The 18,423-nt window shown below is 35.5% G+C and overlaps 1 protein-coding gene across 1 annotated transcript; it reads left to right on the top strand.

Moving 5' to 3' along the window:
• The first annotated feature begins 3,546 nt into the window (after positions 1-3,546).
• LOC131056206 (short-chain dehydrogenase reductase 2a) lies at positions 3,547-5,278 on the top strand. Its single transcript, XM_057990553.2, has 2 exons — positions 3,547-3,714; positions 4,374-5,278. The coding sequence occupies exons 1-2, from the start codon at positions 3,671-3,673 to the stop codon at positions 5,185-5,187; spliced, it is 858 nt and encodes a 285-aa protein (XP_057846536.2). The 5' UTR covers positions 3,547-3,670; the 3' UTR covers positions 5,188-5,278.
• The last annotated feature ends 13,145 nt before the right edge of the window (positions 5,279-18,423 follow it).

Genomic DNA, 18,423 nt, shown 5'->3' with positions numbered 1-18,423 from the left:
TTCAAAATATAACCTTCACAACACCTATATTCTTCAAGTCTACCAGCGTCAAAAGGAAAATTAAAAGAAAGAAATAATAAAATTAAATATGCTTGTCAAGATACGCATAATCTCAAATTGAGAAGCTAACTTGAGATGATGAAAATTCCTCCATCCTTCGATGTTGCTAGCCTCCAAATCGATTACACTTTAACCACCAAAGATAGCACCAGAGGAAGTATTGCAATCTTTGATAAAGGTGTAATAGGTACAATAGACTCTAGATTAATCACTCCATAAATAAGCCCAAACATGGGAATCATATAACACTTTTCCTTGCATTCCAGTGCTAGAATATATCTTGATAGATTGCATAAATAGCCCATTATTAAAGATGCAATTGGAGTAGTCAATCTTTCCAGGGTATCATGTATTTGTATTAATGCAACTCTATACCCTTCATCTCTTAATGTCAATATTAGAACCTCTTATAACCAATCGTTTTGTTCAATAGACTTATTTCGTTATTTATACCAAGAAGAATGACCTAAACTTGTCGCTAACTCCCTTGTGCTTCATATCAAAACTCAATTCCCTTCTTGATATAATAATAATATTTTAGTACAGACATCAAAATTAAAGTTCCAATAAACAAGAAAATGAACTAAAATAATCAAACCTCCAACACTATCAACTTATCTTTCCTAATGTATAACAAATAAATATAATTATTCTGCTCCTTTATAAGTTCAAGTGGGTTTATTTACCATTCTACAATATTTTGGTGATCATGTTCAGTCTTGTTTTATTGGCCCTTTACGACTTCACAAAATCTACGTGTTCTTCAAACTATTTCATAGTTGTGTATGTTCTTGTAGCCTAGTCACCAAAAAAATATTCAGACATCAAATATTTGTCATTCACTACCTTCTTGCATAGCATAGACACTTGATCATTCATACTTGTCTTTGTAGGGCAGACCACGATTAGAAAATGGCATCATCTTCAGTGAAATTGGCAAGGTAAAGGCCTCTTATCTACTTGGGCACCATCCAAACTTCCATCGTTGTACAGGAAGATGTATGGTACTTCTCTTCTACAAATTCTAATGCCTTCAACATCTTCACACATTGAATACTCCACATGATAAAACACATAACAACCCTCATTCAACTATACGTTTTAGACACAACATATACAAACTTTCATACAGCTCATGAAATCATAAAATGAAACTTAACAATCCACTTTATGCCATTAACAACACACGAGAAGCTTACTGTCAGTTCTTTGTATAGTCTCACAACAACCGTGAATTATAACTCGCTATCCTCACTTCATCTTGTGCAATTAAAGCGATTCCATACAATGCAACACGTAGAGGTAATCAAGAAAATTCCATCTCTTTAGTTGCTTCACATCTTTACACTATGCCAGAGGTCTTCATCATCTACTACTGTATCTAGAATTACATTGCCTCTAATAAAGAAGTTCAATTCATTGTATTCAAGGCACCTTAGAGATTGTCCGTCAGCTTTGATACCAAATAAAGAAGCATACGAGATGAAGACAGTGCAATAATAAGTATTATTGGCTAAGGAAAATATATACAAAACATAAAGCAGTTATATCACCGTTGAGGAACGACAGACAAACATCGTATGGAACGGTAGAAAAATAGATTCATATAGTTAACCAAACCATATTATATAATGTAATAAACTGAGGTTTACGCCAACAGAAAGCTAGATAATTGAGATCCTCTACCTCCTCTGCCTCATACTGCCTTAGTTTTTGAGTGTTCCTATTCTCTATTTTGTTGTTTATTTCTATGTTGTTTATTTCTAGGTTATGCTTCAACTCTCATGTTGTGATCAAGTATCCACCCATCTTTTTATGAATCTGTAAAATATTTTTTAATAAAAATATATTTAAATTTTTTTAATTATAGAATAAAGTTGGATACAAATTTAATAATAAAATAATGAGCATTTCTAACCAAAATACATAAAATGAAAGAAAAGAAATCAAGCCAAAATGACTACAATATTGACACAAACATTTACAACATATGTCTAAAACCTACTCAAATAGCCACTATCAAAAGATTTACAACACAACATAAAGAATGGCTGAAATAGAACCTTTACAATATACAAAATAAGTTGGTAGGAGCAAAGTGGCATGAGAATAGACTAAACATAAGATGCTCAAGCATTATGTTTGGAACTTGAAGAGTCTCTAAAGCCGTCTTGAACACTGAATATCACAAGCATGCATATGAATGAAATGGTACTTAATCTTTTCCTAAACCATCTTGTTGGAGTCTTTATTTTCCAACTATGAGCACAAAAAAACAAATTGCAACATAATGTCACTATAAAACCGTAGCATTTCCACTTCTTGATAAGTAATTTGATTTAAAAAAAAGATAAACATCTACTTTTTCAAATATGAAACAAGATAGTTTGTCTCATCAAATTTGCAATAATATTCTTAGTCAAACCAAAACTCTAAATTACTTCCTTCCATATAATATTGATAAATGCATTCGTAAAAAAAATGTGTTGTTTTTGAAAAATAACTAAATCTATTAAATAAAATCTTAGTATTTTTTAAAAATTTACTATAAAAAAAAATCTTCTTTTTGATAAAAGAAAAAAATTAATATTATTTTTTTACAAATATTAATGTCTTATAAAAAAGTTTTTAATAAATTTGTTGAAGTTAAAGGTTGGATGAAGTGTAATTAAATTAAACAAAATTTAGATGGATTTAATTTAATTCTGTAATTATTAAGTAAATCTAAATAATCAATAAATAATATTTATTGAAACAAGCTAATGAACTAAGGAGACATTAATATACTAAATTTGAAGTTTGCCAATGGCATAGATGTAGAAGTAGGAAAATAAAGACGACAATGTCTTCATTTAAAAATTCAACTTGTTTCCTTCTTGCAATATTCAACTTGGTTGTAATCTTGAGGATCTTGCAGAAAGTGAAAGTGATCTTTGAAGATATGGTTGTATCACAAAGGTTATATAATGGCTTATGTTATTAGCAAAGTTTTCAAATTCATATTAATGAATGATGTATAGCAAGAATTCTAAACCTTCATTTCTTCAATTGAACTGTTATATGTAGAATCTTATTCCTTTTGACAATTGAAAAAATAAAACATTGTCAAAATAATTATCTTTAAAAAAGGTTTTAAAAATAATTGTAAAAAAACTTGTAAATAGTCAAGTCGCTCAAATTCATTAGTTACTATCTAGTTTGTTGCGTTGATAATTTTAATCTTTTCCATTTCAATAGAGAATGCATTCACTACTTGTATAAGAAAAAAGTTTGACATGACAAGCATCTTTTCTCAGGTACAAACTGTAGTTTGCAAGTGGCAAACTTATCGGATGAAAAGATAAGTTCTTATGTAAAACGACAAGACAAGCACTCGGAAGATTACAAAAACAGAGGAAAAACAAAAACATTTTCTTTTGAAAGATCGAAGAGTCAATGTTGCTTTATTATCCATTTTTAATGTCTACCGCAGCTTTATAATCCTGTCTCGATGTGTGTCACGTTCTGTCTGAAGAGTTAATGGGCTAGGCTGTCAGGCTCGAGTCTCTTGGGTAAAAATCTGTATTCTATAAAGCTGACCCCTCGACTGAACTTTTCTCACAAGAGCCCCATGGCTACAGGAATGGGAGTGGCTGCAGCTTCTGTATTGGGAAGGTAATTTCATCTTTTGTTTCAAATTATTATTAATAGTGCTAAATTTATTTAACTGTTCTTTCTGGTCCTTGCCCTAAATTTCATATACGTTTAGCTCTCAACACTAACTTGATTGCAAACTAGTTTAGAAATAATGTCATTGGGTTCTTATCTATAGATGAAATTGTTTAAGGACAAAAGAATGAAGGCCATGTATGAGAGTTCTAGGAATTCTTGTGAACCAGGATTGAGTTACACTAGCAGTGATGAAATTTGTGTAATGACTCTGTGGCTAAGTCTAGTGGTCATGTTCAGAGTTCGTCAGAGCTATTTGGTTTCAAGTCCTGATGTTATATGCTATGGTGGGTTTTTTTGGTTGTTTCTTTGTGTTTTCATCGTTTTTGTTCTTCTGAGTATGTCGGTGGAACTTTATTGCCTTCAGGCTATTTGATCTGTGTTTCGTTGTTTGCTTTAGTTTTCTGAGGAGATCTATGCTGTTTTAAGTTTCATAGAGTTCCCAATACCATTATATTTAGAGTTGTCTGCATATTATAAACCAATAAAGGATGATCTGAAGGAAATCTCTTAGATGCAGTTTTGAAAAACTTTGTTTCTGGTTTGGGTGTCATAATTTTATTTTTTATTGGCAAAATGTTAACACATGTTTCTCTAAAATGCAGGCTGCAAGGCAAGGTTGCAATAGTTACAGGTGGGTCAAAAGGCATTGGAGAAGCCACCGTTAGGCTCTTCGCAAAACATGGGGCGAAAGTCATAATTGCAGATGTTGCAGACGATGCTGGTTTAAAAGTTGCAGAAGCCCTTCCTCAATGGGCCACATTTGTCCACTGCGATGTGAGCAAAGAGAAGGACGTGAGTGCAGCCGTGGATTTCGCCATGGAAAAACACGGCCAGCTGGATATAATATATAACAACGCAGGAATCGCAAATACCCATAAAGCGAACGTGGAAGATTATGACATGAAACAATTCGAAAATGTTATGAATGTAAATGTAAAAGGAGTAATGCACGGCATTAAGCATGCGGCTCGTGTTATGATCCCTCAGAAAAGGGGCTCTATAATCTCTACGTCTAGCATTTTAGGGATATTAGGAGGCCATAATTACTCTTATACTGCCTCAAAGCATGCAGTTGTTGGGTTGACTAAGAATGGGGCAGCTGAGCTGGGTAAATATGGTATTAGGGTAAATTGTATTTCTCCTTTTGGGGTTGCCACAGATATGATAACGAATGTCTTGGAAGTAGGGGCTTCAGAAGAGGAGAGAGACAAGGTTAAGGCCCACATAGAGGCCAAGATTGGGGATATAGCCAATTTGAAGGAAGCTACCCTTAAAGAAGAGGACATTGCAGAGGGGGCATTGTATCTCGCGAGTGAGGAATCAAAGTATGTAAGTGGTCATAATCTTGTGGTGGATGGGGGAGTAACAATTGTAGACCATCAGGGCTTAAAATTATTTGATAATGAAGATTTTTAAGGTATACCTTCGAGTCATAGGACATTGTAATTTTCATCTCTAAGGAAAATTCAATAAACGATATGTACTGCTGAAAATTGCATATTTTTTATATTATCTATTTATTTAATTTTATTTGTCTTGAGCAAACATGTTCTATTAATCTCATAATTTTTTCTGGATGTGATTGTGTTTGAATATTTTATCGTCAATGTTTCGAATCACTCTGTGATTCATCATCAGAATGTTCTATTAAGTCAAGATTTATTTTGGATATTACGATTAAATTTTGGGAAGGCATGGAATGGCCTTGATGCTCCAAACCACAAACTCTATATCTTTAAAAATGATTTTTCTCAGGCTTATTATCATATTGAATTGTTTTTCATCTTGTTTATGTTGGATGCTCTCGATTTGGTCCTCATTTTATTAACACTACTACATAAAAGGGCACTTTAAGACATTTTTTAAAGATAAAATTGATATATTGTCTTAATATTTAAATTAGTATTTTAATTATCTTAAATTAAAAATTAAAAAAAATTAACTGTCTTAAATTTAGGCGGCAATTTTAGGCGGCAAGGGGCAGAGGGTAATAGCGGGAAGTGAATTTTTAATTGGTATTGTTTTACAGGACTCTCTATAAAACTCTACTTCCTGCATGATCCCTCGCTTCAGAAGGAGAATCTCCATGATCCAGGCAGCGGCTTATTCATCCATTGGCTTTGAGGAAAGGGATATCAATGTACTGTGTTGCTTCCTCCTGCATTGATACAAGCACATCGTAGAGCTCGTCCCTGGTCTTAAGATTTAAGTCCGAGGAATACCCGATCAAGAGATTTCGATTACAGGTATGCATGCTTAATATAAGAGAACTGGCAAGTATTAAATAGTATGCTTAGGTTTAGCAAGTCTGATCGATGGCTAGACCTGATGAAATTAAGCTCAGAGAGATGAATGAATCCTGCATGCAGAGTATTCTGTGCCATGTCGCTTTTGCTTAATCCTATTCTCCATTTCCCATAGGCTTTAAGGAAATAAATTAGGGGAATGACTGTAATACATAAGTCTATCCTATTTTATGCGTGCTTAATTACATGGCTTATCTCTTTTAAGTGATGTCGGCCATGGATTTGTTACAGGATCCTTTTGGGGATAAAGGTATGGAGTTTGAAATTGCATTTTGGAAGGAAAGTGGGTGCTCAAATGCCTCCTATTTGAACTGAGTGCACGATCAATGATGATATCCTGGTTTTATGAATTCATTCCCTCCCATAATTCAGACATCCTATCCGTGTGTCACTAGAGATTGTAGATGGAAACCCCCTGATTTCCGCAGCTGGTTTATGTATGAAAACCTCTTTATCCACTATTGAGCAATTCCCGATAGTGATTGCATTTGAGCTTCGATGGCCTGCTATTTGAGCAGCCTCCGTAAAGCCTATTTGATTGGGTGATAGATAGCTTTCTTGGCGCCTTGGCTTTGTAAATATGTGGTGACTCCTTTACTGCCCATTGTTGTTAATCTATTAATTTTTTTATAATAATTCTTGCTGTGAATTTTCCAAAAGATCTACTATACCCAAATTGATTATAAGCTGAATTTGCGTTTCTAAACTTCTTCTATTGTTTTTTTGGGTTTTGCGCTTGAACTGTTTGACAAAATGCCTCAAAAAGATGTGGTGTCATGGAATGCCATAATCTCAGGATTTCATAAAATGGATTATTTTTAAAATCTTCTACGCAAATGCAATTGGCAGGTGTAAAGCCAGATTCTTTAACTTTTGTCACTATGCTCCCATCTTGTGGCAGCTGTGAAGAGATTTGGCTTGTGTTAAAATTTGTCTTATCATATATAATAATATGCCCAAGGATTTCACTTATCTTAGAATTTGTCTAGCATATCTATTTAAATGTCACCATAAACTTTTGTAACCTACCTTGTTCTCGTTTAGTAAAGGGGTTTGAGAGCTGTATTTTGGAGACCGGCGTGAAGGATGATATCTTAGAGATCTGTGTGAAGCTTGCAGAATACATGTTCCTTAGTGAGTAACAAGTTCTTCATTTCAACGAGTCTGAATGCTTCCACATTTTGCGCAAATGGCTATTAGTGCGCTTGCTGCTATATTCTACATGCATGTTTATAAGTGTGCTTGCTACTAACAACATTTTGCCAATATCATGAGCTGCAACCCTAGAAGGGCCATTCGTTCGTCCAATATAAGAAATGGCGATTCATGTATATTTAGATACTCTCAAATTTTTTCTTGTGCTAATCTTGTGCTAAATAACATTCTGATTTATGTTTCCACCTTAGACTTTGACTTCAAACAAGTTTTGTAAGTATCCTAATCAATATATCAATCATGTTTTAAAAACATTACGTGATTCCTTCCTAATAGATCTTGATATTCAATCCATAAAAGAATCATATGTTTAATTCACTATCATGTTTAGCATCTTAGAAGTTATGGTATTTAAACGATCAGTATTATGTATTATCTTAATATTTCAGTCTTAGGTGTTCTCTTAAACTTGTTGCCTCATTTTTCAAAATTTTCAGAATATAATTGCATTTTTTGGCACCATATAGTAGTGGAATCAACAATTTATGTGAGAAAGAAGCTAAGGTATTATCCCTACTTTACATTGCCAATTAAAATTCAGGAAAACTTGGAACAGTTTCTGTAAATTAGGGCATCACTGCTAAATGACTGTTACTATGTCTTTCACATGCTTTTGAATTTTTTTTTCTCAAAAATGTCATTCAATGTTTTGGCTAGCCTCACACCTCCTTTTGAAAGTTGTTTCTCAGTGAAAGGCAGCTGAGTGCAGAAATATTTAATCTGCAAATGAATTTATTTTTCGCTTTCATGGCTGAAACAGTGCAAACATGTGAAGTGATAAAATCAAGAGTAGATGAGTTACCTCCCTAGAGTATTGCCTGACTTAACAGGTGAATTATCAACATTTACGTATGCCTCATGGCAAGCTGAACCAATGCTTTCAGATGCATACCTAATGCTACAGGCAAATCAGCTGTGTACATAGTAAATACATGAGAAGTGCAGAGTAAGAATAGTCAGTCTTATGGATCGTGTATAATTTATAAACTAAAATTTCACTCGTGAAGTTTCAATAGAAATATTCCTATAGCAAAGGGTTCCTATTCTGATTCAATAAATGAACCCAAGAGTGACTTATAGACTTACTCATTTGGGCAAGGAAATTTGCATTTCTCCCATTTAGAAACTTCATTATGTTATCATCAGAAACAATAGGAAATTGATTATTTGCACGAAACATTACAATATGCATTCATAAAGATCAACTCAAGGACATGGAAAAGGAATAAAATGTTTTAATATTTTCTACAGTGGCTCAACATATGATGAATATAATTTAACCAAAAGTAGATACACTGCATGCCTTTTTCCATGTTGTAAAAATATAGTGTAGTAACTTATGAAAACCAATACAACTTATTAAAATGAGGGTTTGATCACATTGGTTTCAATCCACCACCTCAATGCAAGGCAAATACAATTCTAGAAATCCATAATTTAGAGCAACTAGAATCCTAGAAAGAGAGGAGACTGGGAGATTCCAAGTTTTCACATGACATCACTGCTAAATGACTGTTACCATGTCTTTCACATGCTTTTGCAGCCTTGACTTACAAAAGATCTTTATCTACTGCATTTTAACAGCAACACCTTGACTGTGACCGTGTTCTCCCTTTCTGACCTGACTGCACCCTTCTATTGTTGTGCATGATAATAGAGGGCATGAATGCAATCTTCTTAAACTTGATGAACTAGTTATTTTCTTAATAGCTTCATGAAGCTTTTCAATACTTCACCATTGTCCTGAAGGGGAAACTTCTCTTAGACCACTTTTCTTGTATATTTGACTATGACAAAACTTTATGGGTCATCATATTGGTTTATTTGGCAAAGGATCGTGATTCACTGCAACCTTTGTCTTTATAGTGCATTTTCCTTGTGTCATCACCCATGTTTGGACTGTTATTTCCCTTTGTCTCTTTATAATCATTCACCATGAATGATCTCCTTCTATGCCTTGAGATTGCTCCTTTGTTTTGCATGTTGGCGAACCCTCATCTTTTGGTCTGAGTTGCCACTGTTATAAACACAATCTTATCCTTGAAACTCTACACCTTGGGTTTTTTTCTTTAGGTTTTAACACTCTTTCCTCATTTGAGATTGCAACTGTTAAGATTGTCATATATAGCATTGTTTTGATAGACCTGTGATTGCTAATAATCTTTTGATGATTTTTATAACACTGAGAGTAGGCATGCAATCCTTCACAAAACCTATCTTTCATCCTTGTGATTGTTAATGCACAAGATCACTGCATCCTTTTATGCTGCAAAATGATTTGCTTGTACATCTTTTTATGGCCAAAGCAGTGTTCTATGTCTAGGATTTGGATAACCTGACATTACTGCTCCTTTTGAACCCTATGACTCTTATGGAGACTGTGTTGGCATTTCTGGTAACACACGATGACTGTGATTCTCGTGAAAAGATATACAACTCTTCGAACATTTTCACAACCCTTAATTATTGCATTTTTTTGGTGTATTATGCCTTAGTTTTCATGATACCTTGTACTCACGACCTTACTGTCTATAGAAGCATTAGGAGATCAATTAAATTTAAGCAGAGTTTGATTAATGCATTATCAAATTTATTTATTTTCATTTGCTAAAATAAATTGTAAGGACGTCACTTGTAAGCATAGTCTTTAGCATTTATGGAAAAGGATTCTGTTTTCTCTAATTAGAAATTGTCAATGTTCTTTTCTTGGATTGAATTCCTAGAGTTTTCTTTTCCTTGTTGAGCTTTTTTTCAGTTTTTGGAGTGTTAGCCTCCTACATTCGTGAAGTGCTCTATCTTCAATCAATAAATCAAACATTCCATTAACATTAAAATTAATAACAATCATCATGAATAATTGTTTTTCTATATCACACTTCCTAATACATATTTCTCATGTAAATCTATCAATCACAAAGTTATAGATCACCAACTTATTCCCCAAAATATGTTAATTTATAGTATTATTACTAAAATAGTATTGAAATAAAATTGAATATGGTTTATCATCATATTGAAATAATATTGAATATTGAATAAGTCTTTTGCATCTCAATTGTTTGTTATACAAGCTAACTGGTAAAATTTTGTATGGTTGTCTCACATGTATGGGGGACACTATTTGGATTCAGTCATCATCAATCTATTTGGGTAAGTTCCATGTTAAGAGTGTAAATATTAAAGGTATATACAATTAAAAAATTGAGCAAAATCTAGATTTTGTATTATTAATGGAGTCTTTTATTTGAAAAATCAAAGGTGGGTATGACAAAGAAGACAAAGTGTCTAGGGCCTATGATCTTGTAGTTCTTAAATATTGGGGCACAACTACTACAACCAACTTTGCAGTATGACTCAAATGTTTGAATTTATTCATTTCATCCTAGTTTTCTGCATGTTTCATTTCATTTCACTTTTCCCATAGACACATATAAATAGCAATGGTTCTTCTCCCTTTCATTTTAAGGAGGATAGGCAAAGTTTAAAGAGCCTACGAGTGGGCAAGATTTAAAGAAACTATCCTATAGGTTTTCCTAATGGCAATCAAGCTTACAGTGTTACTAAGAGGTGTAGTTGAAATTAAGAAAGGAAAGCATTAAAATGGAAGGATTGGGTATCTTTGTGCCTTTGCTCATTCATTGCTATGGTGATCTAGGATTGCAACTTTCTTTCTTATTTGTAGGCCTTTCATTAATGATTGTTCTATTTGTCCTCCTCTCCCCATAATTCCTACAAGGTTATTGTTTTTTCCTCATAGAGTTTTCTCTTTGTCTTCACCAATGCAAACTTGAAGGAAAAACTACTATTTCAATGGTTCTCTGATTTCTTTTGTCACTGTTCAATCAATGAATGGGTGATGGCCATCTTTATTATAGGGCTATCTTAGGTTTGCCAACCAGCTTTTTCCTTTCACAGGCCTCCTTATCATTGATTCAAGGCTATCTTGATCTTACTCCCTGTTGTAGATAATTTTGATCTAAGACTGTTCTTGTATTCTAACAATGAGGGTATTGGGGAAAGCTTTCTATACTCTTCCTTATAATTTCATGATTGTGGCACTTCATATGATCAACATTCGAAAAATACCCTTATAGTTTTATATTAGAAAATTGGAAATTTTGTAACAAATGCCTATTGGCCTTGCACATGGTATAAAAAAATTGGCAATTTCCAATCAGCAACCATTTTAATTAACTATTCCCAAGTTACTAATTTTCATTTTGGCACATAGGTATTATATTTATAAACAAAGGACATCTATGGAATGTCTTGGATTTATAGGTCCTCTTTTGATAACTTAATGATGAACAGTGACTACCAAACTGATATTGAGAGGGGGGGCTGAATCAGTATAGGCACAAAAACTTTTTTTGAACCAATTTGATTGCAAACTATGAACTTGACTAACAATCACTATCATCGATATGAACCAGATTACTACCGGTTAAACACAATGCAACTGTGAAAGACATGAACTCGAAACACATAGCTTTCCATACATCCTACACTCTCACTTCCATTTTATCTTTATGCATAAACAGGAAATCTACCATCAAAAATATAATAACTTGCTAGCATAACATGATTCACCACTTGATAGGAAATAGCAAAGCATCACATGAAAGAGGCATCACACATGACACACATATTTTTCACATGGAAACCCAATTGGGAAAAACCACAGCGGGGATGAATACCCACCAGTTGTTTTTGAACTCTTTAGAAGTCCGCTCTATTAGGAGCCAAGTCCAGTTAAAGACTGTTACAATAGGTTCTGTTAGGAACTGATCCTGTTAGGGATCACCCGGTTAAGGGATGGCTAAAATACCCAGTTAAGGGTTAACCCTGTTAACGGTTACCATATTAGAGGATTTTATGAACTTAATTGCTTTGAGTCACCCTGTTAAAGGATTTACAGCAAGTTGGTTAAACCTACTCTGTTAAGGGATTTTCCAACTATTGAAGTGGTTAAAGATCAATAGGTATTACAATGATCTGGTAATAGCACTCAATGCCAATGTAGATCCGTTTTAGTTCATTCCTTCCGCACATGCACTATGCAAGTATCAATCCTCTTATCTAGTCTAGCAAGAATCGTGTATCTCTGCACTTAGATACACACACAACATTTGCCAACCACTTTAACATGAAACACAACATCGACCTTATAGGAAATAGGTAGGTTGTGAGCATAAACCCTAAACCCTAACCATTTAGGTTAAGCAGTTTTGACGGTTCAATCCTGACCATTGATCACTTAGCATTTGAATACTACAACAGTCTTGAACAGATCTCAAGACGTTCTCCATCATTTGTTCTTCACCGCTTCATGGAGGCGATAACCCATCATGCATTCTCCACCGTTTACAGAGACTTCACACATTCCTAAGGTAGATAGGATCAATCTCCTATATGCAAGATCCTTCATGCGCACAAGGCTGACGTGGCAACATGGTCTGATCTCCATTACAATGCCAACTCATCACACGATGTCATCGGTTGAATCACACAGTCTTGGAACACTTCAACCGGAAACCTTGAAGTTGAGACTACCAATCGGTAGTCATACCACATTCCATGTACTGGTTCTCATTTCACTATATCGGTTCACTTGGACAAACCTACTGCTTCACCTTTTGCACATATGCCGGTTTACAACATCATTCCAATTTACTTTGCCAGTTGTTTAACTTTAATAAACTGATTCAGCATATTATCAGTTAATTCTTCAACATATTGACATCAATGACAACATACAATGTCATCCTGTCATCATACCGGTTCATATGCCAACAATCTCCCCCTTTAGCATTGATGGCAATATACAAGGATATCTCTCCGCTTCACATTTTCTCCCCCTAAGTTGCAGATATCTGATCTCCATCACATTTTTTTCCCCTTTCACAACAATCTCATCACATTTTTTTCCCCTTTGACAATAATGTCAAAGTGGAGGCACAAGTTGCCTTTTTCCACTATGCTGCTCCCCCTGAGGAGTAGCATCCTTTAACACATCAATCCTGAAAAGATATAGCAATATAAGACCTGACTGATGTGGAGCACATACCTTCAATTTACCTCTTGAAGGGGCAACACCCCTAATTCACCTCTCAAATAGGTAAATGTAGCCTTCGATAGAGGCTTGGTGAATATGTTTGCTAACTGCTTCTTACTGGAAACATGTTCCAATACCACCTCTTTGTTCTGAACCTTTTCTCTCAAGAAATGATACTTGAGTTCGAAGTGCTTAGTTCTAGCATGTAAAATCAGATTCTTGGAGATGTTAATTGCACTTGTGTTGTTACAAAATATACTTATTGGTTCAGATACAGGGACTTCGAAGCCATTCAACACATGCTTCATCCAAATAGTCTGGGTGCACTTTATAAAAGTTGCAACATACTCCGCTTCTGCTGTAGACTGAGAGATACAACTTTGCTTCTTACTCATCCATGAGACTAGTCTACCACCAAGAAAGAATGCACCACCAGTTGTGCTCTTCTGATCATCCACATTACTAGCCCAATCAGCATTTGTGAACACTCTCAGGTTGAAATCATTATTGTATGGATACCATAATCCATAGTCAATAGTTCCCTTCAGATATCTAAGAATCTGCTTGACCGCTACCAAGTGGGATTCTCTTGGGCTTTTCTGGAACCAAGCATTAATACCTACTGCATGCGCAATGTCTGGTCTGCTATGCACCACATAATGCAACTTATCAATCATTGATCAGTGTTCCATCTCATTTACCAATGTTGAGTCATCCTCTTTTGATAGTTTACAACCGGTCACCATTGGTGTACCAATCGGTTTGCTCTCTTCCATGCCAAAGGTCTTCAACACCTCTTTGACATACTTGGACTAAGTAATAAAGATTCCATCTTTCATTTGCTGAATCTGTAGTCCAATGAAGAACTTAATCTCCCCTATGAGTGACATCTCAAATTCCTTTTTCATCTCATCTGCAAAGTCATGACTTGTTTTGTTATCTCCACCAAAGATTATGTCATCTACAAATACTTCATTGGTCAGAATTTGATCTCCCTCTGATTTCAAATAGATATTGCTATCTTCACTTGTTCTTACAAATCCAATCTTTACAAGATGGGAGTGCAAGTGTTCATACCATGCTCTAGGTGCCTGCTTTAGTCCATACAAGGCTTTGTGTAGCCTACATACCATGTCACTATCTTCTGATAGGGCAAACCCATCTGGCTGCTCTATATATACTTCTTCTTCAAGTATTCCATTTACGAATGCAGATTTTACATCCATTTGGTATATCTTGAATCCTTTAAAGGCTGCATATGCAAGAAGCATACGAACTCCTTTCAATCTTGCTACTGGAGCAAAGGTCTCTCCATAGTCTTCTTCTTCTTCTTGGGCATATCCTTTACATACTAGTCTGGCTTTGTTCCTTACCAATGTGCCATCCTCATTCAACTTATTTCTGAAGACCCATTTGGTTCCAATGACATTTTTATGCTCTGGTCTGGATACCAAAGACCATGCACCATTCTTCTCTATCTGATCAAGTTCTTCTTTCATTGCCTTGATCCAGTCTTCATCATTATGTGTCTCTTTGAATGATTTAGGCTCAAATTCAGAGATCATACATGAGTTTTCTCTGACCTTTCTTCTTGTAAGAATTCCTATATCTTTGTCTCCTGTGATCTGATTTGTATCACGATTGAGTTTGACATACCTAGGTATATTCTTAACAACTTCCTCTTGCTTTCCTTCTTCATCCTCATCTTTATCAACATCATCATCAACTGGTGTAGGAGCACAGTTACTGGTATTGGGCTGATTTGCAACCGGTTCCTAGAAGGTTTCTACCGGTTCATCTCCTTTCTCACTGTCGGTTTCCTCCGGTTTCTCAGAGTTTTCATCAATCCCGACATTGATGCTTTCAACGATTCTTTGAGTTTTTTTGTTAAAACATTAGAGAGCTTTACTCTTGGTGGAATACCCTAGGAATATTCCTTCATCACATTTTGCATCGAACTTGCTCTGATGTTAACTCCTCTTGATATAACATTTGCTACCAAACACTCTAAAGTAGCTTACCATTGGTGTCTTACCGGTCCAGTACTCATAAGGAGTCTTGTCCTTACCTTTCTTGATGAGTACCCGGTTCATTGTGTAGACTGCAATGCTCACCGCTTCTCTCCAAAAGGTGTGAGCAACCTTTCCTTGGATCAACATAGTTCTAGCCCCTTCAACCACAATTCGGTTGTTCCTTTCTGCTAATCCATTCTGTTGTGGAGTCTAGGAGGCAGACAGTTGCCTCTTGATGCCATTCTCTTCACAGTATTTGTTGAATTCATCGAAAGTGAATTCTCCTCCTTGATCAGTTCTGAGGCATTTGATTCTTCTACCGCTTTCCTTTTCTACCAATGCTCTGAAAGCTTTGAACTTTCGAAAGGCTTTAGACTTGTCCTTCAAGAATGTGACCCACATTATTCTTGAGTAATCATCTATAAGAATCATAAAATACCTATCTCCCTACACACTCCTAGTCTTCATAGGACCACATAAATCAATATGCACAAGATCAAGTAAATTGTCTGCAGTGAAAGATTTACCTTTGAAAGTGGAGGAAGACATTTTCCCCAGTTGACACTCTCTGCACAAAGGATTTTCTGGTTTTTTCAGCACTGACAATCCTCTAACTGCCTTGATCTTACTGGTCTTCACAATGTTATCAAAATTTACATGGCAGAGTCTCTTATGCCATATCCAGCTATCATCAAACTTAGCCATAAGACACATACTGATATTTGCATTTAGCTGAAATAGGTTACCTTTGGTCTGCATACCGGTGGCCATCAGTTCACCATTCTTTCCTTTGATTTTGCACACTCCATTTTTGAATTCCAGAAAGAGTTTGCTATCATTCAGCTGGGCAACACTCAAAAGGTTGTGTTTGAGACCATCTACCCAATACACATTGTCAGCACTACTCTTTCCATTCAGAGAGATAGACCCTCTGCCTTTGACAATACATGGTGCATCGTTACCAAACCAAACAACACCACCATCATATTCTTCCAGAGATAGAAACTTACTCCAGTCACCAGTCATATGGTGAGAATAGCCACTATTAATAATCCACTCATTGGAATTATTAAAGCGGGATACAAGAGCCTTCTTGTCTGACACATCTTCCTTGATTGCAACAAACACAATATCTTCATTTTCTTCATCTTTTGATTCCTCATCAGTGACACCTTCATCAACTGCCACAAAACAATTTCTCTGGTTTCCTCCTTTGAACTTCTTGAACTTTTCCGGTTTTTCCTTGTTGTCACCATTAGGACAGTTTACCGCAATGTGTATTTACAAGAAAAGCATTTTAAAGGGAGCTTACCTCTATATTTATCGGTTCCTTTAGGAAGTCTCTTGGCAATAAGAGCTTCAAATTCCATCAGGATCTCCTCATCATCTATTTCTCTGCCCTGTCTTGGTTCACCACTGGTGCTGGCTTCTATGCCTTTTCTAGATGGTGCAGTAGATTCTCTAAAGGCTGATTCAATTTTCTGAACGCTACCATCAAAACTATTTAGCTCATAAGCTGTCAATTTTGCAATGATGGAGTCTAGGGATGCCTTAGTCTTGTCTATTGATCTCAACTCTTGAATAGCTACAACCCTTATTGCATAGACCAGTAATAAGGATCTCGAAACTTTGCTAACAACAGTGGCATCATCTATTTTACCTCCTGCACTCTTGATGTCTCCAACAATAGTCTTGATTCTTATTCCATATTGTTGAATGGTCTCACTTTCAACCATCCACATGTCTTCAAACTTTCCTCTAAGGCTTTCTTCCTTAGCTTGTTTCACATGCTCATCACTACCATAGATAGACTCTAGAGTATCCCATACCTCTTTGGGATTTTTCTTTTTCTTGAACATCAACAAACTCAATATCAGAAAGGTTGTTGATAAGAGCTTCCATTACTTGCCCATTCTCTTGGATTTCTCTTCTTTGATCATCGATGAGAGTACCGGTAGGGACAACATAAGCATTCTCAACATAGCTCCAGTGTTGAGCACCCATGCTTTTAATATATATCTTCATTATGTCCTTCCATATCTTAAAGTTATCTCTGTTGAACTTTGGACCTTCCCTCTTCATCATTACAATAAGATCTTTCCCTCAAGCGGTTAAGCTTACTACACAAAGGACATGGATAGCACTTTGATATCAATTGATAACTCGATGATGAACAGTGAGTACCAAACCAGTACTGAGAGGGGCAGTGAATTAGTACAGGCACAAAAACTTTTCCTGAACCGGTTTGACTGCAAACTGTGAACTTGACTGACAATTACTATCACAGGTCTGAACCAGATTACTACCGGTTAAAAACAATGCAATTGTGAAAAACATGAACTAGAAACACATAGCTTTCCATACATCCTACACTCTCGCTTCCATTTTATCCTTATGCATAAATAGGAAATCTACCATCAAAAATATAATAACATGATTCACCACTTGATAGGAAATAGAAAAGCATCACATGAAAGAGGCATTACATATGACACATATTTTTCACATGGAAACCCAACTGGGAAAAACCATGATGGGGATGAATACCCACAAGCTGTTTTTAAACTCTTTAGAAGTCCACTCTATTAGGAGCCAAGTTCGGTTAAGGACTGTTACAATAGGTTCTGTTAGGAACTTATCTTGTTAGGGATCACCCGGTTAAGGGTTAACCCTGTTAAAGGTTACCTTGTTAGAAGATTTTATGAACTGAATGGCTTTGAGTCACCCTGTTAAAGGATTTACAACAAGTTGGTTAAAGCTACCCTGTTAAGGGATTTTCCAGCTGTTGAAGTGGTTAGAAATCAACAAGTATTACAATGATCTGGTAATAGCACTCAATGCCAATGCAGATCCGTTTTAGTTCATTCCTTCTGCACACACACTATGGAGGTATCAATCCTCTTATTTGGTCTGACAAGAATCACGTATCTCTGCACTTAGATACACACACAACATTTGCCAACCACTTTAACATGAAACACAACATCGACCTTATAGGAAATAGGTAGGTCAGTAGCATAAACCCTAAACCCTAACCATTTAGGTTAAGCAGTTTTGACAGTTC

Source organism: Cryptomeria japonica, chromosome 7 (genome assembly GCF_030272615.1).
Source record: "Cryptomeria japonica chromosome 7, Sugi_1.0, whole genome shotgun sequence".
Classification (NCBI taxonomy): domain Eukaryota; kingdom Viridiplantae; phylum Streptophyta; class Pinopsida; order Cupressales; family Cupressaceae; genus Cryptomeria; species Cryptomeria japonica.
This window is presented reverse-complemented; position numbering and strand designations above follow the sequence as displayed.

What these genes read in the sequence shown, in the direction of transcription:
- LOC131056206 (XM_057990553.2), top strand. Translation starts at nt 3,671, where the DNA reads ATGGCTACAGGAATGGGAGTGGCTGCAGCTTCTGTATTGGGAAG. An exon ending in GCAGCTTCTGTATTGGGAAG is followed by an intron (nt 3,715 to 4,373) that starts GTAATTTCATCT and finishes TCTAAAATGCAG; the next exon opens with GCTGCAAGGCAAGGTTGCAA.